This window comes from Nansenia antarctica (genome assembly GCF_963989245.1).
Source record: "Nansenia antarctica genome assembly, chromosome: 9".
Classification (NCBI taxonomy): Eukaryota; Metazoa; Chordata; class Actinopteri; order Argentiniformes; family Microstomatidae; genus Nansenia; species Nansenia antarctica.
The window spans coordinates 32480819-32498474 of NC_137679.1; the positions used below are offsets into that span (position 1 = coordinate 32480819).

At 45.2% G+C, this 17656-nt stretch overlaps 2 protein-coding genes across 3 annotated transcripts in view; both read left to right on the forward strand.

Moving 5' to 3' along the window:
- The window catches only part of pde8a (phosphodiesterase 8A), a 49287-nt gene extending 41348 nt beyond the window's left edge, over positions 1–7939 (forward strand). The window contains exons 15-22 of the mRNA XM_080538868.1: positions 81–129; positions 437–572; positions 2485–2683; positions 3809–4026; positions 4866–4998; positions 6013–6177; positions 6382–6511; positions 6886–7939. Coding sequence (XP_080394994.1) covers positions 81–129; positions 437–572; positions 2485–2683; positions 3809–4026; positions 4866–4998; positions 6013–6177; positions 6382–6511; positions 6886–6992 — 1137 coding nt within the window. The 3' untranslated portion in view covers positions 6993–7939. The remainder of the gene's footprint in view (positions 1–80; positions 130–436; positions 573–2484; positions 2684–3808; positions 4027–4865; positions 4999–6012; positions 6178–6381; positions 6512–6885) is intronic.
- A 2965-nt stretch (positions 7940–10904) lies between these two features.
- LOC308164805 (KH homology domain-containing protein 4-like) lies at positions 10905–17528 on the forward strand. Of its 2 annotated transcripts, none has more exons than XM_080538842.1 (14): positions 10905–10998; positions 11785–12076; positions 12187–12306; positions 12422–12501; positions 12586–12638; positions 12748–12962; positions 13445–13653; positions 14612–14672; positions 15016–15073; positions 15352–15575; positions 15730–15834; positions 16304–16383; positions 16490–16614; positions 17063–17528. In XM_080538842.1, exons 1-14 carry the CDS (start codon positions 10970–10972, stop codon positions 17188–17190), a joined length of 1779 nt encoding a protein of 592 aa, XP_080394968.1. In that variant the 5' UTR covers positions 10905–10969; the 3' UTR covers positions 17191–17528. The 2 variants fall into 2 exon arrangements, with proteins under 2 accessions (XP_080394968.1, XP_080394969.1); XM_080538843.1 differs by having other exon boundaries at positions 12748–12947.
- Positions 17529–17656: the final 128 nt, after the last annotated feature.

Below are 17656 nucleotides of genomic sequence, written 5' to 3' on the forward strand. Positions count from 1 at the left end.
ATCCAGTTTGAATCCATGCTTCAATGTGTGCTCGTTCTCTCTCTCTCTCTTTCTCTCTCTCTCTCTCTGTCTCTCCACAGGACGGCTTGCGCAGATTGTCAGGGAACGAGTACATCTTCGCTACAAAGCGTGAGTACTTGAGTGAGTAAGGCTTGGATGATGGTTATGCTGATGAGCACTCCCATAGCGAGCCACTTAGTTTTTCCTCTGCGACAATATTTCTATGTTCAGTACGTGAAGTGTTTGTCTGCCGGGTACTGTCTCCAGAGTGGCGTTAGATAGGCCTGTGTCACCTTCTGTGAGGAAGAGGTCAAGTAAAGGTTAACCATGGGGCTTCTACGTTTTTTAAATTATTATTATTTTTGATGTGCTGACAGTTCCTACCCTCCACCCCCCCCCCCCCTTCTCCCTCTCTACCTCCCTCACACACACACAGCGCCCCACCACATCCCCAGCCACCTGTACACTCCTCTGTCGTTGAATGACATCCCGTCTCCCATCGCCCAGACCATGGAGAGTGAAGACTCCTGGGACTTTGACGTCTTCAACCTGGAGGCTGCCACCATGAAACGGTACAACTGCCACCTTTTTTTAGTTTGTCTGTCAGACTGTAGGTAGTGTATGTCAGTCAGACTGTATCTAATGTCAATAATACTGTAGGCAGTTTATGGCAGTAATACTGTAGGTAGTTTATATCAGTAATACTGTAGGTAGTTTATGTCAGTAATACTGTAGGTAGTTCATGTCAGTAATACTGTAGGTAGTTTACGTCAGTAATACTGTAGGTAGTATGTCAGTCAGACTGTTGGTAGTTTATGTCAGTAATACAGTACTTAAGGTCTTTGCACACCAATGCGTGCGTTTACGCATGCGTATTTTTAAATCCGTCATCCGAAAAAAACGTTACGCACAGAGACCTTGCAAACCTGTCCGTTGCGGAGTCCGTTGCGTTTTTTTACGTTGCGAACTTTCGCAATACGCAACATGGAGTCTTCAAGCAGTGAGGATGATTTTGTGCTCCTCTCACTTCTTGAAAATAGGAAAAGGAAAAGGAAATATTGGATCCACCCCATCCTCAGAACTCGTCGGCAGCAAGGGGAGTTTCACCTGCTAATAAAAGATCTGAGGAATTATCCAGATCGTTTCCAGGTTTACCTCAGGATGTCGGTGGTCCATTTTGATTCGCTGCTAGCAATACTGGAACCACACATCATAAAGAAGGCCACCAATTACCGCGATCCAATTGAATGAATGAATCTTTTATTTCGAACATGATTTAAAAATAAAAAAATAAAAACGAAAAACTAATAATGACCACTAGTCTAATCTTTCGTAATCAATACATACCATTCCCGATTCCAGTCTGCTCTCCAATACTCTGCCATATTCTGTCTTTGTACTCTGAATCTTTGTAATCACGACTCTGTTTTTCATAAAGAGCTTTGTGCTCTGACACAAGTAGGATTAGCTTCTCGGAGGCCATCACTTTCTCTTATTTTAGCTATCTCTTTCTCTTATCTAGTCTCACTTTACTTTACCTCAGTGGTGTCTCTCACTGTTTACCTCAGTGTACATTCGTACGGTGGCCAGAGTTGGCCAGAGTAAAAAAAAAAAAAAACTACTCTCAAAACGCTTTTGACGGACGCGAAAAACGCAGAAAATCGAACCTGTTGCGTTTTTTTTTTTGACGGACGAATATTACGGATTGGTGTGCAAGCGTGGTTGACACAACATGAGTTCTAATTTATTTTTTTAACGGACGTAAAAAACGCATTGGTGTGCAAGGGTCTTTAGTTTATGTCAGTAATACTGTAGGTAGTTTGTCAGTAATACTGTAGGTAGTTCATGTCAGTAATACTGTAGGTAGTTTGTCAGTAATACTGTAGGTAGTTCATGTCAGTAATACTGTAGGTAGTTTGTCAGTAATACTGTAGGTAGTTTACGTCAGTAATACTGTAGGTAGTATGTCAGTCAGACTGTTGGTAGTTTATGTCAGTAATACAGTACTTAGTTTATGTCAGTAATACTGTAGGTAGTTTGTCAGTAATACTGTAGGTAGTTCATGTCAGTAATACTGTAGGTAGTTTGTCAGTAATACTGTAGGTAGTTCATGTCAGTAATACTGTAGGTAGTTTGTCAGTAATACTGTAGGTAGTTTACGTCAGTAATACTGTAGGTAGTATGTCAGTCAGACTGTTGGTAGTTTATGTCAGTAATACAGTACTTAGTTTATGTCAGTAATACTGTAGGTAGTGTATGTCAGTAATATTGTAGGTAGTATGTCAGTAATACTGTAGGTAGTATGTGTCAGTCAGACTGTAGGTAGTATATGTCAGTAATACACTATGTAGTTCATGTCAGTCAGACTGTAGGTAGTGGAAGTCAGTCAGACTGTAGGTAGTGGATGTCAGTCAGACTGTAGGTAGTGGATGTCTCTGACTACTCAGAGGGATTAAAGCCCTGTACTGTTAAATCTCTCTCTAGGCCTTTGACCTACTTGGGTCTGAAGCTCTTCTCTCGCTTCGGGGTGTGTGAGTTTCTCAGCTGTCCCGAGGGCACGCTGCGCTCCTGGCTGCAGGTGGTGGAGGCCAACTACCACTCCACCAACTCCTACCACAACTCCAGCCACGCCGCCGACGTGCTGCATGCCACTGCCTACTTCCTGTGCAAGGACAGGGTGAAGGTATGGTACACTAGGCCAATCCACTCAGTTCCCGGAGACTGGTTTTTCCCCGCACCGCTAATTAAACTAGTTAGGTGTACATAAATCCCGGGTTCAAAACCTTTTCTTGAACCCAGAAAAAAACCTCAATCCAAGTCTCAAAGCACTAGCAGGGTTCCCGCGCTGGTCTTAAAAAGCCTTAAAGTCTGATATCCAGAAATCCGATTTATAAGGCCTAAAAATGTTATTTGGTCTAAAAATGAGGTGCTATGTAAAAGAAAATAGATTAGCTTATCCAGCAAGGAAATCAGTCCGACCACATCTATTTACGTGGAAATTAATCAAGCTGGAACCCAAAAAATTCCAATTCGCTTCCTTTTTTGTTTGTATGGCAGTGAACTCCCTAATTTCATCACCTTGAGGATGACAAAAAGCTATCATATGGTGTCGCGAAAAGGTCTAAAATTCTATTCAAAGAAGTCTATAAAAGGTCTAAAAAGGTCTTAAATTTGACGTGCTGAAACTTGTAGGAACCCTGACTAGTGAAGGTCTTCATTCCTAATCCATGCCTTTGATTAGCTCTACTGATCAACGTGGGTTCTTTGTCAAGTCGTGTGTCTTTGTCAAAGAGACGTTATTTAGCCAAAAGTATGTGGCCCAATAACTGGTTGTGTGTGTGTGTGTGTGTGTGTGTGTGTCTGTGTGAGTGCACTAGATAAGCTGATTACCAAATGTACTATTTCTGACCTCAGGGAAGTGATCTTCCATAGGCTTAGCCATCGGAGCAGCAGTGGTTCAGGTCTCAACCTATCACCCTTAGGCTCGGGCACGCTAACACCATGTAGGTTATCACTCCACTCACCATGGAGATCACTGTCCATCACGCAGAAGCAGAAAAACACTACACTTTTGTCCAATGTTGCTATTACAATCATATCATGGTGGTGTCTGAGGTTTAAGATGCTCACACCGGATCAGAATGAGGTCTACTAGATATTTCTATCGCCACAATACATCATTGTAGGCCTTATGTAAGGTATAAAGGTGTTCAAATTAAAGAATAACAGACAGAACAATAGGGCAATGGAAGAAGAAGAAAGAAAAGTCGGATCTCGTTGTCTCTCACGCTCGCTCTTCTTTTAACAGCAAAGTCTGGAGCCCATCGACGAGGTGGCGGCCCTGATCGCTGCTACGGTCCACGACGTGGACCACCCGGGCCGCACCAACAGCTTCCTGTGCAACGCAGGAAGTGAGCTGGCCATCCTGTACAACGATACGGCCGTGTTGGAGAGCCACCACGCTGCACTGGCCTTCCAGATCACCACCAGAGACGACAAGTGCAACATCTTCAAGAACATGGAGAGGTAGGCTCTGTCTGTCTGTCTGTCTGTCTGTCTGTCTGGTCTGTCTGGTCTGTCTGGTCTGTCTGGTCTGTCTGTCTGTCTGTCTGTCTGTCTGGGCTGTCTGGTCTGTCTGTCTGGTTTGTTTTGTCTGCCTGGTCTGTCTGGATGTCTGTCTGATTTGTTTTGTCGGTCGGTCGGTCGGTCAGTCGGTCTGGTCTGTGTCTGTCTGTCTGTTCTTGTGCTGTCCGTCTGTGTTTCAGAAAAGCTTATCTTTATCTCAATGCAATTCATCAATGCAATTACTGCAATTCGCCTATACCGTCTAAAGACTAGGTTTTGTGTGTGCATGTCTGTGTTTCTGTGGAGATGTGTGTGCATGTTCGTGCGTGTGTGCGTGCGTGCGTGTGTGACGGAGGCAGGGCAGTAATGTGATTTCAGTCCCAGAGCAGAATGGCTCACATGCGCTGGTTCCTTGTGAGGGGGGAAGGTGGACAATGCCTCCATTCATCCACACTGTCACTGCAGTCAGAAGGCTAAAACTGTCCACAGGGACTTTCATCATATTTACCCCATTTCACAACCCCCCCCCCCTTTCTCTCTCTCTCACTGTCTCACTCTCTCTCTCTTTCTTTCTTGCTTATTCTATCTACCTATCGTTCCATCCATCTATCTTTCCATCCATCTATCTACATATGTCTCTCCATCTCTCTCTCTCTCCTTTTCTCTTGCTTGTTCGTTCACCCACTCACCCACTCACTCACTCACTCACTCACTCACTCACTCTCTCTCTCTCTCTCTCTCTCTCTCTCTCTCTCTCTCTCTCTCTCTCTCTCTCTCTCTCTCTCTCTCTCTCTCTCTAGGAATGAGTACCGTACCCTGCGTCAGGCCGTGATAGACATGGTGCTAGCGACAGAGATGACCAAACACTTTGAACACGTCAACAAGTTTGTCAACAGCATCAACAAGCCAATTGCTGCCCTGGAGGAGAATGGGGTGAGATGGAAAAGAACAAGAACAAGGGAGAGAAAAACCCAAGCTGTGCTTGAAACATGTTTGTGTTCATGATTTTATTAGATGGGGGGGTTTCAGGGTTCATGTACAGTATGTCTCAGTGGAGGCTGTTGGAGGCAGAAATGGGAAGACACGCTCATTGTAATCCATGGGCATGCAAACACACGTGTTTGATACACTTCCTTATTCCATCGCATGCATTACAATGAGTCTTTCCTCACAATTTCTACCTCCAACAGCCTCCACTGGTATATCTTGTGTGTTGTTCCAAGAGTATGGCCTTTCTAACCCTAACCCTCCTGCTGACCAGAAATCTATGGTCGTATATAACAATATAGAAAGTAACACATGAAAATCTGTCCCATGTCAAGGCGCCGTCACACAGATACAGCAGTGAGAGCTACCGTTGATGTTTGTCAGAAAGAGAGGATTCTGGTTGAGGGGAGTCGTGGCCTATGTTAGCCCCGAGCCCAGACATCAGTGTGAGGGTAGAATTTTACAGGCTGGTACCATCTTTCTCATCCCCGTGTGGAATGCACAGGACGGCCATTTTAAAGGATCACAGGCCTTTTTTAAGGAAAATGATCGGAAAGCTTGCTCACTTTTTTCTCAAGTTTTCTATGTTGAAAATTAGATGACATTAGATTTGTCTCATAAAAAATACCCCCCCCCCCCCCCCACACACACACACACACAAATTCGCTAACTCAGTTAAAACTTTTGAGATCTACCGAGTTCATGAACTCAAGGTGACGCATCTTCCTGTTTTAAGATTTAATCATTAGAATTTCTCTCCATTGCTGTCCCACAACCCCAAATCTCTCGACAGTCCCATCAATTCTGTTCTTGAGGCGCAAAGCCGCAACGCCTGAGTTGTCTTCAAGGTTCTTCTGTGGTTCCTCGGCACAGAAGAGCTGTCTAACACAGTTAAGACTCCAACAAGAACTCCAGTGTGTGTTTCTGTGCTGATAGTGTGGTCTTCTCTTTGGTTCTCAGGGAAACGAAGACGAGGAGTCTGTCAAAGGCATTCTGACGTCTCCTGAGAACCGCATCCTTGTCAAGCGCATGCTGATCAAGTGTGCAGACATCTCCAATCCGTGCAGGCCGCTGGAACTGTGTATAGAATGGGCCGGACGCATTTCGGAGGAATACTTTGCACAGGTAATGAGGGTAGACGAACACGATGCTGTGATGTGGAACGTGGAGAGATTAAAACAGTCTAGTAGTAGTGTTTCCTATGCATTTAGAATGTACAATTGTGTGTGTGTGTGTGTATGTTTGTGTACAGTACGTCTTGCAGAGTTACCTATGCACAGTATTTAGAATGCACTATTCTAAGTGCGTGTGTGTTTCTCTCCCATGTAGACGGACGAGGAGAAGAGGCAGAGCCTGCCCGTGGTCATGCCTGTGTTTGACAGGAACACCTGCAGCATCCCCAAGTCCCAGATCTCCTTCATAGACTACTTCATCACGGACATGTTCGATGCCTGGGACGGTAAGAGTGGCTTCTGTGTGTTTGGAGGGGCGCATGTAACACACTGTATTCCATTAGCCATCACCCGCTCTCACTGGTCTATAGAGTGTGTCTCTGTGCGTACCGCAGTCTGTTTGTGTCGGTACTAGTATAGGTATTTGTCTGTACTTAGGGTGCATTCGTAAATACGCTCTGAGACCGCCGGAGCCCATCCGAGGTGCTCTCTGACCGTTTGGAAAATTAACCGATTTCAGTTGAAACCAGAGCACTCTGGGCAGATTTCCAGAGCGTATTTATGAACGCACCCTTAGTGTATGTGTCTGTGACGGCTGCTGGCGACAAAGCTAAAACCCAACTCTCTTGACACACATTCCGTGTTACCTCTCTCTCTCCAGCGTTCGCTGACCTGCCCAACCTCATGCAGCACCTGGACAACAACTTCAAGTACTGGAAAGGCCTGGACGACCGGAAGTTGCACAGCCTGCGTCCTCCTCCGGAGTAGGTGGTCAGCGGTGTGGTTCTGGTCAGCCCTGGACCCCCGGGCCTCGCCCTGGCCCTCCTCCTCCTACTCCTCTCCCTGCTGGGGTGTGTCTCTCTCTCCCTGCCAGCCCAGCCCAGCTCAGCCCAGTCGCCCGCGGCCTCCCAAGCCTTCACACTCCTGTTTCTGTAGCATGCCCGGCGTCCCACACGTCTGTCCACGCAGGCAGACCGCAGGGCAACACTAACTGACGGACAGATGGACGGACAAGCTGCAGCAACGCCAGGCTCCTGATTTTGAAAAGCAGTCAGCGTAAAACTGAGAACGGACGGACGGACGGACAGATGGACACAAAGCATCCTTATAAACTACTAGTGCCTGTTAGGCATTGGCGGCGCAGCCAGTAAGGTGACTACCGTGACTGATAGACTCTCCTCAGAGCCAGCCTGATGAAGCATCCATCCATCCACCCTCTAGTAAACACACGGGTCCCCCAACCCACCCCCCTTCTGTCAGAGGAGCACATGTTACTATCTATGAGAGCTCTGCTGGTTCACTGGTGGAGCTACAGAGAAACACTGACTGGATCTTGAGAGGTTGTCTGGTCTGGGCCCTTCAGAGAGAAACCCAGGATCAGACGGTGGAGAGATCACAACGATGCAGTGTCGTCAAATCCACATCAGACCTTGTGAAACCGCATCAGACCTTCACCTGGCTGTGTGGGCAAAGACCAGATTACTCTCTGGCGCCCCCAGAGGCCACATCACAGAACTACACTCCACCATTTTTCTTGCTGTATTTTCATTGTTTGTTTGTCCTTCAGAAGCACGTCCACTAGTCCTGGCTAGGAAAATCTGTGGCGACACCAGGCTGTCATGCGAGACACATGGGTGGGGGTGTTTTCATGGGTGTTCAGGGTGTGGAACTTTACTTAGGCCACTGGTGAGAGACACAAACGTTAACATATTGATCATAGGTATAATTAAAGACAATTTGGTATATTTATTTTGTTTTAGATGTTCCATATTTTCTATACTAAAAATGAATAAATACATAAATGAATTAATTAGCTGATGAATAAATAAGAACAAAAGAAAAAAAGCAAGAAAAGCCAAAGCTGATTAATATGAAGTACTATAACTCTACGAGTCTTGTCCATGATTATTATCCATATGAAACATTAACATTATAAACATTTTTATTTTCTTATTGCAAGTACAGTACCCGTTTCAATGAACACCTTTGTATTGCACTGTAAACAACAATGGAAATGTCTAAGTCTCAGTGATTTGCTCATGGATTGGATGTTGAATGGAGAATAAGCTGTGTTGTTGTTTGATCACTTCTGCGAGTTTGTGTGTTCATCGTTGCAGCAATCCCTTATGTGCAACTCCGGGTTTAAGGCTGTAAACCGCACGACATCCGATAACAGCAGAAATCTGTGAAAACATTTTGGACTTGAAAGATTTTTTCTCCCAGAAATTTTTGTATCTGGTTTATCCTACTGAAAAAGACTGCCTTATTTTATACAATATTTATACAGTACATCCCACTGTGCAACTGCAAAGGACATCTGGAGTTTTTAATAACATAGTCAAAAAAAAGTTCTGTTATGTTCAAGTAAATCTCAATATTTTTATAGACTATGAATTTTACACTGGAGTGACAGCAATGAGAACAACCATTAGCTATCTGGATACCTGTGAAATGTTTGGTCAGTGGAGGGGCATTTCAGTCCTGTATACAGAAAAAGTAATGCTTTAACAAGGGGGTGTGGATTACACAATTGTCTATCACTGTCTTTAACCAGTCTCCTAGAAGCCAGCTTGCTTTAATTTTGACACACATCGTTCTATATTGGCCATTTGTCCAAGACCCTTATATGCGCAGACAGACCACCAAGGGGAAACTGTTGGTTACAGATTAGGATACTAATACATGTTTAAAAAAAATGTTGCTTATTAAGATTATTTCTTATTTAAACAGTATATAAAAATGCCATAACACATAAGCAAACGTTGGTTGATGGTGTATTGACCGCGGTATCTTTGTTTATCTCTTTAAGACAGAATTGTACACTCAATCAGGGGATTTGTTTGTTCCTTCTGATTCACTACTACTTCTGGTCTGAAGGCACCGAAAAATGAAAAAATTAGAAATTATTCAATGGAAAATAAAATAATGACAATGACTATTTTGCTATGTTTTCAGTGATGATCCAATTACTCACTGTCCCATCACATACACACATGAAATGCTTTCATCTCATATGTCAGAAAGATCTCACTTTTCATGCATTACGGATGAAGACAGCCTGCTGTTACAAAAACAACATTGCTCATTTTCACAGCTGGAATGCACATGATGTACTGTGTGTGTATCTACAGTATTCTACATATAGTATTGTTACAACTCTGTGTGTATGTGAGAGAGAGAGAGAGAGAGAGAGAGAGAGAGAGAGAGAGAGAGAGTGTGTGTGAGAGAAAGAGAAATATAAGTATACTACTTGTTACACCTCATTCAGCACGTGTGTGTGTGTGTGTGTGTGTGTGTGTGTGTGTGTGTGTGTGTGTGTGTGTGTGTGTGTGTGTGTGTGTGTGTGTGTGTGTGTGTGTGTGTGTGTGTGTGTGTGTGTGTGTGTGTGCGCGTGCGTGCGAGAGAGAGAGAGAGAGAGAGAGAGAGAGAGAGAGAGAGAGAGAGAGAGAGAGAGAGAGAGAGAGAGAGAGAGAGAGAGAGAGAGAGAGAGAGAGAGAGAGAGAGAAATATAGATCTCAATCATTCAAGAAATTATTTTTACTTCTGGTCCTTGGGATCACGGATGACCGTGGGAGGCAGCGTGTAGCATCACCATTCACACTTCCCAGCCTTGCCGCAATGACTGCAGCGGTGGTGTAGCCTGCTGGCCAGAGGAGTAGGCTGCAGGTTGGGTGAGGAAATACAATAATACCCTTCACTTAGTTAGTGTTGTTTATTGATGTACATATTTCTAAATTAAAATGTCCTGTTGTAAGTGATCACAATAGATGGAAATAGCCGATGGCAAGACATTCAAAGTACAGTTCAGCCTCATCGCAATGTAAATAGAAAAGTTGATTGTCACTTGGCAATAACAATGAATATTTGATGCCATAAATATCTAAATTCACCATCATTTACTTTTTACAAGTCACAACACAACCATCATTCAGAATGTTTAGTTATAGGAGAAATCGGACAGTTGTGCAAACTTGGCACCCTGCTAAAGCAGTCATTCTCTGTTTGCCCCTGTCAGAAATGGTTACGCTGAAAATCATCTGTGCCGTGTTCTTAGGCGGCCGGCATGTGGTGTTTGACTTGGATGAATCAGGAGCCGAGCTGGCCCCAGGCAACTCCACACAGAAATGGGTCAAAATGGCACAAATTAAAGAGGACAACTCTCATCAGTCTGTGCACTTTGTTTTGCACTCAAATGTTGTTCCAGTTGTGCTGTGTTTGTCTGTCAAACCCTTCATGGAAGTTAAGTCATTTCTTTACGTTCATGTTCATATTGAACCAGGGGTCTTTATATTGCAGTGGCAAAATGTATGTTGTTGTTTTTGTTTTGTTTTGTTTTTTGGGTTTCTGCTTCAATTGCTCAGGTCTAGATAGAACTTCCACAGTGATACTAGTGGTTAAAATTGTTAAATTAAACTAAGTAGTAGTACCTTAAAATAATATAAAGACAAAAGGGCATGTTGAATGTTTTTCCTGAGACTGGCCTATTTTATTATCTCTGGTCAGTTTCCTCTCAGGGCCAAAGCCGTGTACGTCTCCTGTGTTGGGTTTAGTTCTCGCGTTAGGACAGGAATGAGTTCTCGCGTTAGGACAGGAATTCGTTCTCGCGTTAGGACAGGGGTTACGTAAGTGGGCCTTTGTACGACAACGGCGGAAACCGCCTTCAGGACTACGACTCGATCCTGGGCGGATGCTAGTGAGCTAGCTGTGCGTTAGGACACTGATTCTGAAGCGAATTGATTTGTGCTATGTCTTCGGGGATGACGGGGCAAACACCGTAAGTTATTACTTGTATTTAGATAGCTATGTATGGCAACGAAGGTGTGTCAAGATTATTATTGTTTTTGCTTTTGTTGCTAGTTTTTAACCTCCCTATGCGGCTAGCTAACTAGCTAACTAGCCAGCTGAAGCTTTAAAAAAAAAAAAAAAAAAAAAAAGAGAGATCCACACAGTAGCTAAATATAATGTGGCTCAGGTATCTAGTTAGTTAACGTTACATTATTCACGTCTTAACGTTAGCTGACTGGCCGTGTTCTCTTATGTACATGAGACTAGCTCATTATGCCGGCGCTAACGTTAGCTAGCAGAATGGTAACGCTCTCGTTAACAACAACATAGCGTCTTTTTTTTGTTAACGTCAGTCAGTTTCGCTGGCTAGTGACGTCAGTAATTGTACAGTGGAGGGTCAAGAAAGCGGTCTCTCTAAAGTCATGGTTTCCCGCTGATACAGCCCTCCTAGAGAAGTTATTTGTAGAGTAGAACAGGCCAAAGGCGTCAAGGGTGCCGAGGCCTACTGACTCTACGAACACACACAAGTGGACCAGTCGTCTCATAACACGTTGAGGCTCTAGGCTCCACATCAGTGGTAATGTGGCTGACCGGTCTCGCAGCTAGCCACTCATCGTGGCTTCCTGACTCCTGGGTCCTGGCACACTGTTTTTGCAAGCTTGTAGAGCTGTGTGTGGATGTAGAGGCTAGTGGTATACAACCCTGGACCTACATGCACCATACTAACTCCACATGTAGAATCTTCTCATTTCCTTGCACCATCATGTGTCCACAGGTGCCTAACCAGCAGCAGATGGGATCAGCCCGCCCAACCCAAATCGAGGGTAGATGTGATGCAGGGTTTTGTGGGGAACACGTCCCACCCCCTCGCGCCATCAGGGGCGACAGCGGCTCCTCCCGCGTGCGCAGGGGTCACTACCGCCCCGCCGTCAGCTCAACACCTGGGACCTGTGGACAAGCAAGCACCTCAGGGGGGTGTGGAGATGGCTGCTGCCATGGCGGCCAAAATCAACGCCATGTTAATGGCAAAGGGAAAGCTGAAGATTCCTCCACCTCTACTTTCAAAGGTGCTCACTTGTATTTAATGTATTTTCTAAAAATGGATGGTTGGCTGGTGTTCAAGTAGTCTGTTTATTGAATCTGGTAAACTTATAGTGATCAATACCCTCTCTGTCAGGTTCCTCATTGTCCGCCCGTTTCCAGCAGTGCTGATGAAACAGTGGTCACAGAGGTGGACATCAACGATGTACCCATTAACTCTCGGAACCTGCTCACTAAAGGCAAAGTACAGGAGGAGGTAAATGCATTTGGAATTTCAGTTTGTAAAAGAGCTTGTGCATAATGTCATTTAAATCTACTTTTTATTCATTCAAAGCTGTGGCTGACTAGTTTCTGGTTGTTGTTTTTTTAAGATTCGCCAGTTCAGCGGGGCTGTGGTCTCAACCAAGGGCCACTACATGTCCATTGTGGACAAGTGTCATGGAAAAGGAGTGTATGTATTCAGTTGTGTTACTGTCCTTGTAATTATCTTTTCTGAGCTAGCCATGTCGTGTTCTAATTTATTTTCTTTATTTAGAGAAAGGCCTTTGTATTTGCACGTCCAGGGAAAGAGTCAAGAAGAGGTCAATAGTAAGTAGAATCTTGTTTTGGACTTGGCATTGCTCTTGTATTGTGTTTTGTCCCCAATATCTATTACCATGACTGGTTCACTACAATGTTTTGTTCCTTGTGATGTCAGAGGCTGTGATGCGGATAAAGGAGATCATCTCAGAGGACGTGCTGCGGATGGCGGCCGCGTTGGGAGGGCAGCAGATGCCCTTCATGCCGCCCCTCACCCTCTACCCCCAGCCCCAGAGGCCCTCAGGCTCCCCCCACGGACCACGGATGCCCAACCACAACTCCTCTCAGGGACACAGGCCTGCAGCTCCTCACTCTGGGGTGAGTAGAAGTGGGGTGAGTAGAGGCCTCAGGGCTCCCATGTGATTATGTCCACTGCTGGAGGTTAATGAAGGTGAGGCCAATTGAGACCATGTGGCCCTCGCTGATACCCACCTCCTAGAGTGAAGCAGCAGAGAGAACAACCCCGGGCTCCAGGCCCAAGCCAGGGTTACTGCTGCTGCTCACAATATCATGAATGCTGTTTAGCTGGTGCTTAGTCAAAGCCACTTACATTGCAGTGAGTGCATCCATTTTTCAGTATATATGGTTCCAGCAGGAATAGAACCCACAATCTAAGCGTTGTTAGCTCAATGTTCTACCTACTGAGCCGCAGAGGACACTGTCCCTCTTCATTTAGGTTTACCAAGTACAATTGAATGTTATTAATGAACACTTGGTTTTAGAAACCTGTTGATTTGACTTCAACCTAGAAGCATCTATGTAAATATAAATGTAGAAGTAGCTGATTGACTCACATCTCCCATGTCTTGTCGCAGAGTTTTGTGCACACAAAGATCTTTGTGGGTCTGGACCAGGCGCTGCCCTCCTTCAATGTGAATGAGAAGGTGGAGGGGCCTGGGGGCACGTACCTGGGCCACATCCAGACCGAGACTGGGGCCAGGGTGTTCCTCAGGGGGAAGACCTCCGGCTACATCGAACAGGCATCACGGCGGGAGTCCTTTGAGCCGCTCTATGTCTACATCAGGTAATGATGGGTGCATTTGTGTGGTGGCCTGGGAAAACCCTTCACATGGTGGCATTTTGACATTCTCATTTTTTAATATTTCCATAAATTAGAAGTTCTCAGCTATTCATAACTGGTTGAATGACTGAGATAGCCCTTTATTTTAAAAAGTTATGAGCATTTTAATGTATCATGTAAAAAAAAGTGAAAGGTGAGAAATGCTGCCCCCATGCTGCCCCTTTCTCCTCCGGGTCGGGGGAGGAGCCTATGCAGATCGGCCGGTCTCGTTTGTCTGCTTGTGATGCGGTGTTAGTCTGCTCTCCTCGTCGGTATGCGAGGGACAGATCCATTTGTGTGTCTTCTAGTTAAGATGTTATTACTTTATGCTTATTGTGAGCATCAGTAAACTGGCAATAACACAGGTGGAAGTATCGTCTCTCCTTTCGCTCATTTGTGCGTGTGTTGCTTAACTGAGAATGAGACACGTTCAACGTGATGTTGTTTCGCTAGCAAACTACCCACCACAAAAACATAAAAATAAGTACTTTCTCTTTTGTTTTCTTAAAATGTTTATTCACCATAATGTAATATGGAGTTCAAAGTACTAGAATACCACATAATATCAAAATCGCAGAAATAGGACATTTCTATCTATTTTTGCTCTTTGCCACAAACGAACGCCAGCGACATCCGACGGGTTTTCCCAGGCCACCACACATTTAGTATGTAGTGCTTATTTCCTCCAACATCCACCAGCAGTGTGTAGCACGTCCACCTTGAGGATGTACTGTGGTAGCAGCTTTGCACTTGTATATGCACCACATATCAGCATTTACATTTCAGGTAGAAGGATACCGCAGTGCTCAAAGTTTGATGTACCATCTGCTTACCATCTGGCCGTGTAAAGTCTATTCTAGATTATTCATAGCTAGGGCTGGGACATTTTCATCCCATTTTAATAGTTAATTCTGTCTTGTAGCCACCCGAACTCGACTGGATTGGAATCAGCAAAGAAACTCACTGAAAGTCTGCTGGAAACTGTAAGTCAATACCTTTAATCTCCCACTGCATGTGAAGTGGCAAACTTTCCCAGTAGTGACTGAACTAGTTGGAGGTAAAAGAAGGTGACACTATTGAAGTGTGTAGTTGTCACTGATACCCACCTCCCAGAGTAAACAGTAGCGTGAACCACCTGGCCTCCAGTGATGGGTTAAGAGTGCTCTGCACCTACTCACAATTCAAACCAATATTTATTGAATCTTTCAAACCAAAATAAACCTACGCCGAATGCTCTATTTGGTTGAACTGTTATGTGGCCATTGAATGTACTTGTAGTGACTTATCTGGCTTCTCACACTGTTCTCATCCTCCCCCGTCCCCCAGGTGAGAGATGAACACTCCCGGATGCTGTCTATCTACACCACCACCGGCTCCACTCAACGTAAGTGCTCTCTCACTCAGAGACCTTCTCAATGAAATCAAACTATTTGTAAAGCACACTTTGTACACCAATGCCCTACAATGTGCTTTACAGGAAAGATAAATAACACCAGCAAAATACCAGTCTCTGAATCGTAGATACTAGCCACCGTAATGAACCTTTCCCTGTCATCTAGTGGCACAAGTTTGGAATATTCAAGTCAGGGGTTCAAACCCTGTGCAAAAGTTTGCCTTGTGTGAGACGTGATATTAACTCCATCTCCTATACTTTCATTTCAGCATACGCAGCACATGGATATCCACCTAATAGCAATTACTCTAACCAGGGGTCCTGGTATAATGGGTACGCGGGAGGCTGCTCAGCGTACCCAGGAGCCAGTGGTTATTGGAGTAGTGCAAATGGTCACCCAAGTCATTCTAACCTGTCGACAACCCCTCAATCTTCTCAGGCAATGGTTCAGTATCCTGTGTGTCCTAGGAAACCACACCCCTACTTGGTGCAGGTACGTGTTCCACAGGCACACGCGTGGCTCATCTGGGCTGAGAGAATGCCTTGTCAGTCAGCCTAAGAAAGCTCAAAAGATGTTTCTCATCGGCACTTTGAATTCTGTTCCTAAGCCTGGCGTAATAGCACAATGTTCTCCTGCTGTCTCTAAGGACCCTGGGAGCAGTGATGCCACAGAGACCGACACCTCCTCCAGCAGCCCTCCGCAGACAGGAAGTCCCAAACGCCGCTTCCAGGAGGATGAGCAGGCCTATCAGGTGAGCTGGAGGTTCAGGTTCAACCTGATTGGGTGGAAGCTTATGTCGTTGGAGGTAAAAGAAGGTGACACTATTGAAGTGTGTAGTTGTCACTGATACCCACCTCCCAGAGTAAACAGTAGCGTGAACCACCTGGCCTCCAGTGATGGGTTAAGAGTGCTCTGCACCTACTCACAATTTAAACTTGCATAGAAAGAACCGACACCGAGTGGTCTTTGGTTTGTTTCCCGACTGTTGAATGTACATTGAATTTACCCCTAGAGATCCCTTACTTTTACTTGTGAAATGTTTGGAGAGGGTGTAAGAGTAAAAATAAATAAAGTTTGATTGAATATACAGAGTGGCCAGGGAGCCTTAAGGCTCCCTGGCCACTCTGTATATTCAATCAAACTTTATTTATTTTTTGTTTTATATAGCAGATGTCATATTGAGTACTCTGAGGCCTAATGGTCTGTCTTTCCCCCCTCAGCCTGACAGCAGCTCACCTGAAGCCAGAGCAGAGTCTCCACATCCAGCCCCCAGTGTGGAGGAGGGAAAAGGAGCAGAAAGGTTTGCAAACGTCTTCGTGTTTCCCAGGAAATTGCAGCGATTATGATGAGGATTAGCAGATTTCCATTGTATTTCTACAACTGTTTCCCATCATCTCTGTCCCCAGGATGTTGATGCCCCCACCACCCCCTCCCTTTGTGGCCTTGGCCCCCGCCGCCCGCAAGAGAGCCAGAGAGACTGTGACCGTGCCAGTGGGCCCACCCTGTCTGCCCAGCACTCCCTCCCCAATGGGTATGCATCTCCCTCCCCCACTCCCCGTGGCACTGGCCTACTGTCTCTCAAACGAACAAACAAACACACACTCTCCTGTGGATGATCCTGAACGATCAGACATGTTAACTGTTATATAAAACAGCTTCTCCCCTCGGAGTATTGGAGACCTGTGTTCGATCGCCCCTGGGTCACGGAGCCCACTAACTCTCTCTTCCTGTACGTGTTCTTTGTCTTCCCCCTTGTCGCCTCTCTTACATGTGTCTCTGGACCTGACTGCTATGGATGTGTTCTCCCCTGGCTGTGGATCAAACCCGACTCACCGCTAACATGGGGGCTCCTCAATGTTGTTGTTTTGGCATTCTTTCTTTTTCTTTCTCTCTCTTTCACCCCACCTCCCCTCTTTGTCCCCCTCTCGCTTTCTTGCTCTTCTTTTTCTTTCTCTGTCTCTGTTTTTGTGCCTTCACAGGTGTGCCAGCGGAGGTGTGTGAGAAGAGGTCCAAGGTGGCGGATGCATCTGGGCTCGTGCCCTACGGAGGGGACTCCTCTGACGAAGAGGAGGAGAGGACACGGAGCAGTAAGACGGCTAACTCATAATCCCTCTCTCCCCCCACCCCACCCTCAAAGTATCAAGTCCACTTTTGGCCAAAGTCTAGCTCTTCCATTTACATCCACGGCTGCTTCTGCCACAGCTCAGACTGTCGCCACTGCCCCTCCAACAGGAAATGAATTTTACAATGTAATTATTATAACACAGTTTTGATGACACGGTAATTTTTAATTTGAAAATGTTAAAAGCATAATGCTGTTCATAGAATGAGCCTACCCTTCGTATTCTCATCACCTGTTTTGCACCAATGACTGATCATTGTGTATATTGTAACTTTCAGTGGAACTTTTTCTTATTTTGGAAAATGGTGTAAACCTGTTCCCATGGAATACTGTAATAAAAGATTTGGAAAACCCTTTTTGTCTATATCCTGTTCATAAAATGATAGGGAATAAAAATAGAAAATTAAGCTAGGCTACTTGTAATGGGCCAACTAGTCAATTATGGGTGGGG

Coding starts and splice junctions, on each gene's coding strand:
- LOC308164805 (XM_080538842.1), top strand. CDS start 10,970: ATGTCTTCGGGGATGACGGGGCAAACACC. Junction 12,502..12,585: donor AAGTGTCATGGAAAAGGAGT/GTATGTATTCAG, acceptor TTCTTTATTTAG/AGAAAGGCCTTTGTATTTGC. Junction 15,074..15,351: donor CACCACCGGCTCCACTCAAC/GTAAGTGCTCTC, acceptor CTTTCATTTCAG/CATACGCAGCACATGGATAT.